The following is an 11,143-nucleotide window of genomic DNA, read 5'->3' as shown; positions in this document are numbered from 1 at the left end:
TTGTCAAAATATTGAACAACAAAAAGCTGCATAAGTGTGCCAGGACAAATCATGTATACCATAAAATTAAGCAAGAAAATCTCCTTCAACGATAGAAAAGCCATTTACAGGTTGTACATAATGTTCCGCTAGTAATGAACCATCCCAGGCATTGCAAGCTGTGAATTTGCCATGTAATGATTGTAATAAATATGTCAAACATAATCTCAAAGATCTTTCTAACTCTTCAAAAAACCAAGCGAGCAAAATTTGACATCATCATTGAAGAAAGTGTATCTACATAGAAGACCAGTCTCAGTTTTACTGAGTGTATACCTGGCAATAGAACTCAGGTGAAACCGTGAAACCTACAGCCTAGTTTGAGTCCTCCAACGCTCATATTCAGGATCATCTGTTGGTAATTGATATCGGCAGACAGGACAAGTGTTCCTAAGGTTTAGCCATGGTAAAATGCAGTCATCATGATAAAAATGGGAGCATGGGAGACGCTTCACCAGTTCATCCTTCGAGATATCATCCTTACAAACAGCACAAAGGTTTCTTGAGCTATCTAAATCTTCCTGTGTTAGAAGGACAGAAGGCAGACTATCCACAAATGCCTTGGAAGCTGGTGGAACTCCTTTTGGCAGACTATCAGTGTCTACAAACTGCCCTAGTAATATCTCATATTCTGCAGTGTACACAAAATCATCAGGATCACCTGCATAAAATTCTCCATTCTGTTCTTCATGATCGGGATGATTTGTATCCAAATTATTGACTGTGAGAAGGACGGCCCAATCTAGATTCTCCATAGCTTCGGCAGCATCTTCGACATCGCCTGCACCCATTTCAGAGTGAACTTCGACGTTCGTAGTCTCAACAATATTCGGTTCATGCAACTCCCACATTTCAGAAGGCACCATTCTGTCTTCTACTGTATCGACAACCATCCTTTCTACATATACAGAATCAGCCTGGCTTAGAACTTCGCTCTCATCAATGCCACCATTTACTTCTTCCCATTCAAAGTCCTCATTCGAGTCTCTTCTGTCATCCAAATGGAGGCAATCCCAACATAGGGGAATGCCCAAATCAGTACTCAAGGCATCTGATTCAGATCGATTATCGACATCCGAACTAGCACCCAACCCAGGAACTCGACAAGCGCCGTCATATAGATCCACATCCTCTTCTTCATCCGACTCGGTTTCTAGTCCCACGACCCCAAAACCATCAACGGGTCCATGAAAATCACCATTCTCACAGACGCCATCAACAGCGACCACATCCGAAGCCTCAACGCCAAAGATCGATGATATGGCTCCGACAGCACGTGTTTCAACACCAAGCACAACCGATTGGTCACCACATTCGATCACAGAACCACCGGCGGAGAAACTCTGCATAGACGTAGTAAATTCTATTGGGTGGAGGTCCCCCAGTCCTTCATCCACAATGGAATCATCATCAATAGAATGATCGTGACAATGTTCGTCATCGCAAACAACACCCAAAGCTTCATTTTCTTGATATTCCCGCCCTTGATATTCCTGCTCAGAGAAGTGCCTCCAATCCCCGGTATCGAAGCCGAACATCAATCCCAACCTAAATCCGAATCCCAGCCCAAGATAATCGGAACCCAATTCGTCTTCCCCCTCATGGCCACCAAAATCGACGGCGGATCGGCCGTCCATCGAGGAATTCTCGGGGGAGTTCAATTGGGCATTCGAGAAATGATCAAATAGATCGAGAACAAGGTCTACCTGTTCGAGGTACCTCTGCTCTGTGTCCTCCATGGGGTAGCCACGGCCACTGGAGGGAGCGGGGGTTAAGGATTCATCGAGCTCTTGAACGGGCCCACCGAGAGAACCATGCTCGTCGGTTCCAGAGGGATGGATCGCGTCATCGTATCCATTGAATGTAAACGGAAGGGAGAAATCTGGGGTTTCTTCTCCTTCTTCTTCTTCCTCTTCCTGGTGCTCGTCCACGCGTCGGTGGAGCCGGCGGATGTCTGTGAATTCCGCCATGGTGGGATGGCGAGAGAGAGCGAGTGCGAGAGCCAGAAGGAGCTTAAAGGGAAGGCGTCAACGGTTTTGGATTTGGAGTTAGACATCTTATTAATACGGATCCGTTTTAATCCTCGTTCGTTTTTTTTTTTTTTGTGAAATTTCAGGTGCCGTTAAAAACTTCAACAAAACCGATGTAGAAAAAGCAATTTCCACTTCGTTAATTCCTTTATGTTTTATAGTTTTGTTATAATAATCAGAAAGAACCCAATTTCTCTGATATAAGTAACTATTTCATCTTAATCATAAATTTTGTATTTCATATATGTTAGGTCATCATATCAACATACTTCTTAAAAATAATTGAAAACTTCTAAATGAGGTGACATTTTCCTCGCAAGACTTCTCCTGATAACAAAATTTCAAATGTCTAACTTTTTTCTTGAGAAAATAATTCCCATTTGGTACCATAATCGGATTCAACAAGGAAGATTTTCCTTTTTAAATCCAAATCCAGTCCATAATCTTACTCTTAAATGTGTCACGAAATGAAAACGTATCTGCTTTTCATTTTTCTGACAAACATTTTCAAATAAAGAATCCTTTGTCGTTTGGTTTAAATTCTAATATGTATTATAAAAACTACCCAAATCTCGAAGCAACTCTCAACTCTTGAGGCGAGGAATAGAGTTGTTTCAACTCTCCTGTACCTAAAGGTGAACACAAGCCAAGTCGAGCCCGAGTTCAGTCAGCTCGAGCTTAGCTCAATTAATGAAACCTCAAGCTCGACTTGGCTTGATTTTGAAAATAGTTCGACGGAAGCATCTCGAGCTCGACTCGGCAGTTACATGTTGAGCTCGTGCTCGACTCAATTAAGGCTCGACAAACTCGTTTGAATAGAAAAGATATTTATCATTACATGTTGAGCTCGAGCTTAACTCAATTAAGCCTCAACAGACTCGTAAACTCGTTTGAATATATCGACTTGATTAAGGCTCAACAAACTCGATTAAGGCTCAAGCTCGGCTTGGCAGTTACGTGTTGAGCTCAAACTCAACTCGATTATCTGAACGAGTCGACTCATGAACTCGAGCTTGACTCATTAAGCAAATGGCTTGGCTCGAACTCGTTCATTATCCGAGCTTTAACAAGTCGAGCTCGAGAGTAGCTCGACTCTCTGTTCAACCATGCGTGTGCCACCACATACGTCATATATTAAAACTTTGAGTTGATCAGATCTGGATTTGGTACTGGATTTTCCCATATATGTGAGCTTATTTAATATGACTTGTGATACATTCATCCGAACCAAATCCAAGATATGGGCCTTAGACTACGTCTCTCACGTACCACCACATATATCATATCAAACCTTTGAGCTGATCCGATCTGGATCCAGTACTGGATTTTTCTATATACCCGAACTTAATTAACATGAGTACGACTCCGTGATACATTCATCCCAACCAAATCCAACCTGTTTATAATATTCCTGCCTTCTTGATTAGGTAAGATACGAATAATGATTGAAACCCTAAGTCTTACCTATATAATTTCCTTCAAACACAATTTTTTGGGTATATTAATCTGTCCTACCTAATGCATGTGGCAGACTGCAGCATATGGGAAAAAGCCTGCTCTCATTCAAATCTCAACTACTCTTCTCAACTAAATATATTCCCAATTAATGCAGATGATAGGACATTGAGGCCTTACTAGAAGTTTTTTTTTTTTTCCTAAAACTTATACAAAAGATCAAAATTTGGAACCTTCCAAGCATTAACTTTCGATATATAAAAAAATTAGCATTTTTTGGACAAGCCAGAACCCTAAATAAACTTTAAAAAAAAAATAGATGAGCTTAAATGTTACTTAATGCCTTTTTAAAGAAGAAGGGAGCTCAATTCTTGTGTTTGTATCTCCTTTTATAATCTGGTTTAATTATTGTCCGCATAACAGAAGCTGTATCTAATTGAATTTGATTATTCGGATCCGGAAGAAGAGCAGTTGATGGCTGGACTAGAATATAACGTAAATGTTCGTGTTCGAATGCGGACCTGAATATTGTTCGTATATGAGCTTGCATGCACGTAGAAGGTCTACTAATTAGTAGCCACTGAGATGAGTTGGATCCACATCGAAAGAAGTCCGAATTGGATGGGGTTGTGGAACCAGTTCACATAAGTTTTTTTCTTCATGTTGAATCTGGATGGCTCTAAATCTAGTTAATTACTTTTTAATCTCTCTCTCTCTCTCTCTCTCTCTCTCTCTCTCTCTCTCGATATATATATATATATATATATATATATATATATATATATATATATATATATATATATATATATATATATATTGGGTCAGATGTAGGCACATATCAGGACCTCCACCGTTATCTCGATCACCGTTACCTCGATAGTTTGAGCTTCTTTGTGAGTGAGCAAGGGAGGCCCGCCATTTAATTAAAAGCCGAAGCCACCATTCAACCCCTTATCTCGGTACGGTACAAGGTGATATTTTCAAATTTAACACAAACAAAGTACTTTATCTTAACGCTTGGACAAGCAAAATAGTATTTCAACCCCAGTTTGCAACTAATATATATATATATAGACCAGGTCATCTCTCAAGCCCTCCTTCTATGTCTCTCTCTCTCTCTCTCTCTCTACCACCCACAAACAAGGTTCCTTGTCTGATCATTGGATGGTCGGCTTTGCAAGCTGCGTGGCTTCTTGCTTACCCTTCAACTTAATGAACCTTCAAGTCCAAGCAAACACAGTTTCCAACATCATTTTCAAGTGAATTTTCGTCCGGTCTTTACTGTAATATATTTTATGATTAAACTAACAGATTATTTACCGATAAGAATATTGATATACAAAACTGAAACAAAATTAATGTAATCAATTAAGGTGTCTATATATATATATATATATCTCTTGCCATCTGGCTGCATCTTACTCTATGTGTGAGAGGCTATGAAGAATTTTAATTGGTAGATACCAAACCACTTGGGATAAAAGACCAGACCTCTTATAGGTATGTTCAAAGGTGTGTTTAAAACAAAATGTTAACCTTCTAATGTATTTATAAACACAAATTTAATGTAAATCATGTTTTAGTTTAAGTCAATCTTGTAAAAAAAATTGATCTTCCTACTATCCAAGTTTTGATGTTATAAGAGCCATTTATTATTTGATTATCTAAAAAACATTATTTAAGAAAGAAAAGGATTGACTTAATTCATGCTTCTCACCAGGACACTCTTCTCACCAGGACACTCTTCAGATCATATCCATAAGGTTAGATTGCAAAAAAAAATAAAAAATTAATAATTAAATTTAATAAGGTTAGATTGCAAAAAAAAATAAAAAATTAATAATTAAATTTAATGGGTTTGATTTTTGTCTCCCACCCAAGTTGTCCAGTTTATATATATATATATTTGTTTGGTGTCAGGGAGGCTACTGACTCTAGTAGCAGAGATAGGACTCTTTGTCTCCGGCATTGGAGACACCATCCCACCTCTGGTATGGACACCTCCATATAATTTTTGAATCATCATAGCATAATTTTTGATGGACTTGTGTGGGCTACCGCCCACACCAGCCCTCATGTATTTCTGCCATTGGACCGGCATTGTGTGCCTGCCAGGGATATATAAAAGTTGAGCTCAAAATACGGTCTTTTCTTTTTTCTTTTTAATTAGATTATTAGTTTCCCATTTATCTTAATTTTTTTATTTTTAAGATTTCTAGTTTTTAAATTTACCAAGAATTTTTCAAAATTAGAAAAAAAAAACTTTGTTGAAAAATATACAAAAAAAAAACTCGCCAAATTCTCCTTGGTTCGTCTTGATAAGACATTTTTTATGTCACTTTTGTATGTGTGTATATATATATATATATATATATATAAAAGTTGAGCTCAAAATACGGTATTTTCTTTTTTCTTTTTAATTAGATTATTAGTTTCTCATTTATCTTAATTGTTTTATTTTTAAGATTTCCAGTTTTTAAATTTACCGATAATTTTTCAAAATTAGAAAAAAACAACTTTGTTGAAAAATATACAAAAGAAACTCGCCAAATTCTCCAAGTGACAATTAAAAGTAATTCATCTAATACTTTAGCATGAGTTTATGGAATTTGTATTCCATGTCAGTGATGTTTGAGTTACCAGAAACGCATGACCATGTCCCAACAATGGATACCAGTGGAGCTCGAGTTACACTATTCTTTATGTAACCTAGCTATACAAACAGTTTTCCCTTTTATATGGGTGGAGCAAGATTTATTGGGGCCGAATTATATTTTAAAATTTTTTTATTGGAGCCAATCTATATTTCTCAAAACTTTAAGTGGCTAATTATTTAAAAGTAATAACAGATAAATTGTTTCAAAATTCTAAGAGGGATCATAAACCAACCCCGCTTCTACTCACAACTTTTCATGCAGTAGGCCACATGTTCTCCTTTATTTTCATACACATACTTTTAATTATTTGCCTATATATGTACATGTGATTGGTAGAAACTAGACCAATAGGTAGGATGAAAACCAAACCTTTTAAAATATGATATTTAAAGTTTCCTTTTTTAATCTAATAACCTTACCAATATTATCTTAAAGATAGGCTTCTGCAAATTATATATTAAGTTGACCTTTTTTTAAGTTTTAATATTGTTTTTATAATAAACAAAGATGAATAGCTCTCTAGCATCAACATTTTGATAATAGAAAAATCAACATTTTTCGTAAAAACAACTTTGATTCAAAACATGCTTTATATCAAAATAATTTTTTATAAAAATATTAGAATGTTTATATTTATTTAAAATAACTTTTTTTTTAGCAAAAATTAAAGAGTCGGGTTTTCATCAGTGACCCAAGTGTTTGGTTTTTAGCATTCTCTCTCTCTCTCTCTCTCTCTCTCTCTCTCTTTCTTCCTATACATGACCTAGCTCTACCCTCTCAAATCGGGCACTGACAGGCCCCTGGTTCTTGACCCATTCCTAGCCATAGGTCAGGCCAAGCCCAGTAAACGTCGGTCGATGGGTCAAGTTACATTTTGGGTCTTTAAATAGTCGGTCACCCTCTCTTTACGTCAATAACTTCGTATCTGGAAAGATTTTTTTTGGCACAATGCGCTATAACAGCAAATTTTATATGGTTCAATGGCGTAGCCGATCCATAGCACAAAACATCTTGTTCGTTTCTTCAAAACACAATGAAATAAATAGATAAATTAAGATTATAGTGAACATATAATCTTCCACTCATTTTCTTCAAATGTAGATTTTTCTCTTTTTTTTTGCATAAAGCACAGAAATAAATTTTAAAGGCATTGCTCTGCTAAAAAAGCAAGGCGTGTAAAGTTTTGAATTCTTGAACATGTACTTGCTCTATTTGCTGTGGTTTCACATTAATTCTTTTGAATCTATAGTTACCATATAAAGTAGGTGCTTTGGCTAATAAAATACAAGTTTCGAGCCTTTCTTCACACAATACATTGGTCTCTCATTATCATTGTATGGTATGAAGAAATTGCCAATAATATCATGAAGTGTTATGCATTTGCTAATTAATGAGTTGTCAATAGAAGTAGTCAATGTGTTTCTCTCTTCTTTTCCTTTGTATTTTTTCTTAAAGTTTGATACTCTTTAATGAGTTGTATAGGCAAGTTCCCGTTGGCGTTCTTAATGGAAGCCAAATCATTTATCAGCTTCAGAAAAACTTTCTAGATTGGATTTTGTTTATATATTAAATCAAAATGTGACTGATTGCTTGGATTCTTTTTTATTTGAGAACTTTGATGTCCTGCTGTAAATGGATCAAATGCTCCCTACACAGAAGTTTTCTTGTTTGAATGGCATGAAGAATCCACTATCCTGAAAATATTTGCCAAAAAAAAGAACTAGCAACATAGGATGTCTGCATCATGCATAATGTTTTTACTTGCACTTAGAGTTTTTTGTTTCCTTGCTTGCTTGATGAATGAATCATTGCTTGAGCTAAAATTTGCTTTTTGTTTAGACATAACATCAATACAGCTATTAAGTTTCAAAGTTTTTGAACCTGTAATTGTGTCCTTTGCTAGGATTAAACATTAATTCCTTTGAATCAATAGTTGGAGGCCAAATCATTTTTCAGCTTAAGAAAAACTTTCTAAACTAGATTTTGTGTATATATTAAATGAAAATGTGAGTGATTGTTTGTATTTTTTTTTGTTTGAGAACTTTCATTTGTTACAAATGGATCCAATGCTCCTTGCACAATTTCAAAGTTTTCTTATTTGAACAGCATGAAGAAGCCACAATCCTGAAAATGTTTGCTAAAAAAACTATAAATATAGGATGTATGTGTCATATGTAATGAGCTTTGACAGTTTTTTTATAACCTTGCTTGATGAATAAATCATTGGTTGGGCTAAACTTCTTGTGATTCATTCGAATTGTTTGATCAATGCAAAATACATGATATGGGCAAAACATTCAAACCATTCAACTAATTGCACATGGTGACACAATTCTAAACAGGGGCAGAGCCAGGGGGGCTGCATGGGTCCTGACCCCACCTCAAAAATTGTTTTTTAAAAAAATTTACAAGTAAATTTTAGAAAATTCTACTTGTCCAATATAAAAATTGTGAAAAATGATATTTTCGCCCATGTCAAAATTTAGAAACTTTAATTCGGTCCCCCTCATGAAAAATTTCTGACTATGCTACTCATTCTAAAGCATCACCCATTGATCGTTCTTCCTACCAAAGTCCTGTTATGTTTTCTTGGTCCTAATCAACCTTGATTCAGGCTTCTTCATTTTGATCTTATGATCTTTCCCCAAGGCATTCCTGCAAAGGGCATGAAGAAGAAGGACACAATATCACCAAAAGGCTTGAAGAAGAATTAAAGAAATGAAGGAAAGAAAGGATAAAGAAAGAAAGAATCATGGAATTGTAAAAATATTCATGTCATATTGAGGCTTGAGCAACAGGAGGGGAGTAGATAATGCTTTTATTTCCTCCATTTGGTGATGGGAAGAAAGTAGAAGCAAATCGTGACTTGCTCCACGTATATTAGTTTCACATCCTTCCCTTTCCCCTTGAGTGTCTCGGCCTAAGACAACTGCCAAACTTGCACCAAATCCTAGCCCACAACAACCACAAGTCTCTTAGGGAAAGACTAGCTTCTCAGATTGAGGGCATCCCACTAAATCGGCCATTTGTCTACAAGCCATCAAACCAGCCAAGCAAAAATGCACACATACAAGGGACACTGCAGCTTCTTTGGCTTCAAAATCTTCCCCTCAAACTATTTTGGAATCCATGACCATTCGCTTTTTGAGATAGTGATACCATTGATAGAGAAGGTGAACATTGCACCAACTAAGGTCACCGAAACCTTGGCAATGAATGAGACCTCACTGTTGCAGCACAATGTGTTATTGAGACCTTGAAGAGGACGATGAGGAAAGGAAGTGACATGAAGGGAAAATACAAATATTCAGATTCTTGCATTTCATACAGTCATCTACTGTATGACTGCATAAAACATGAGAATATGGAAGTTTTGCCCTCTTCCTTCATGTACCTTCCTTCCCTCATCTTCACTTTCATGGACTCAGTGACACCTTGAATTGCAGTACTTGTCTTCATTCCTCATAAAAATTTCAGTGAGCTTACAGGCAGCGATCTCCGTCTTCTCTATTGTCACTGTCACTTGTACAAATAGTGGATGTTCATGGATGGCCAGATAGTTTGAGGCCAAGATTGTGAAGCCAAAGAAGTTGTATATCTCATATATATGTGCATGGTTGGCTGGTTTTGACTTCATTTGGTTTAGTAACTTGTAGAGAAATTAAGGATTGATTCAGTCGGATGGTCTCAGTTAAAGGCATTGTCTTTCCCCAAGAGCCTTGTGGTTATTGTAGGCCTAGATCTAGTGCAAGACTGGCAATTGGCTTAAGTCGAGGGGCTCGCGGGGAAGGGCAGGATCTGAAACTAATATACTTGGAACAAGTTACCATTGGCTTCTACTTCAATCCTACACCAAACACTTATATGGAGCTATAGAGGAAATTAAAAAGCTTTGATTCCAACAGCTTGTAGATTGACTGATCCCCTCCAATTCCTCAAGCCTCATATAAACTGCAGTTGTTTGACATTTTTGTAATACTGGGTCTTCATTCCTCACAAAGACTTCAGCAACCTCACCTGGAGTGATCTCCACCTTCACTATCATGGTTATCACTTGTCAATTTGTGGATGTACATGGATGCCCAAATAGTTTGAGGCGAAGATTTTGAAGATAATGAAGCTTCAGTATAGCATGTATATGTGCATGTGTGCTCCACTAGTTCTGAGTTCTGTTGGTTTGATGGCATGTACACAAATCATTGATTATGTATGTTGAATGCTCTCAGTTTGAGAGGCATGTTTTTTTCTATGGGTCATTTGACATCAGTGACACATTATTACTGTCTCATAAATCTGCTCCATTTTATGGGGTGGGTTCATGGAACACATTTTAAAGTGTCCAATGAATCTAACCAAATTTTGAATTAGATGCATGCATGAGACGGTAACATAATGTTATTGTCGAAGAGTCTTGTTATTATTGTAGGCCAGGATTTGGTTCATCTGCCGACCAGCTTACGAGGGGCTCAAAGGGAAAGGGCATGATGTGGAACTAATATATTCGAAACAGGTTATCACTGTCACTGCCGTCACAACACAGAACACTTGCATGGTGTTATAGACGAAATACCAAACTTGGTCAAATGAAACAACTCGTAGATTGACCACTTCTTCATCTCCTCGAGCTTCAATATGATCCAAAGTCTTGTTGAGTGTAAAATGTTATTTGTGTAACTTTTATTCAATTGTATCAAATATTCTATTCTTCAATGTGCATATTGCAATACCAAGGATGTGGACATACTTTTTTTCAACAAATATTTGGTTGAAAACTACAGTTGGGCCAATGCATTAGTGGACCATTGTTGTGGAAGCTCAAAAACTTAAGGTAAATATTGGTGAGACGTTTTGAGCCATCGACTCGAGAGAATTTCTGGCTGGAACTATCACCAGTGCCACATGTGTCGTTGATGCTTACACCATCACTGACATGACTATGTGGACCTTGGCATTGGTGCATGC

The 11,143-nt window shown here is 36.9% G+C and overlaps 1 protein-coding gene across 1 annotated transcript; it reads right to left on the bottom strand.

Annotated features, from left to right (window-relative positions):
- Window positions 1-240: 240 nt before the first annotated feature.
- LOC116256989 (uncharacterized) lies at window positions 241-2,039 on the bottom strand. The gene has a single exon (XM_031633557.2). It carries the CDS (start codon window positions 2,007-2,009, stop codon window positions 348-350), a length of 1,662 nt encoding a protein of 553 aa, XP_031489417.1. The 5' UTR covers window positions 2,010-2,039; the 3' UTR covers window positions 241-347.
- Window positions 2,040-11,143: the final 9,104 nt, after the last annotated feature.

Source organism: Nymphaea colorata, chromosome 7 (assembly GCF_008831285.2).
Source record: "Nymphaea colorata isolate Beijing-Zhang1983 chromosome 7, ASM883128v2, whole genome shotgun sequence".
Classification (NCBI taxonomy): Eukaryota; Viridiplantae; Streptophyta; class Magnoliopsida; order Nymphaeales; family Nymphaeaceae; genus Nymphaea; species Nymphaea colorata.
Note: the sequence above shows the minus strand (reverse complement) of the source record. Positions and strands in the feature narration are given on the sequence as shown.

What these genes read in the sequence shown, in the direction of transcription:
- LOC116256989 (XM_031633557.2), bottom strand. Translation starts at nt 2,009, where the DNA reads ATGGCGGAATTCACAGACATCCGCCGGCTCCACCGACGCGTGGACGAG.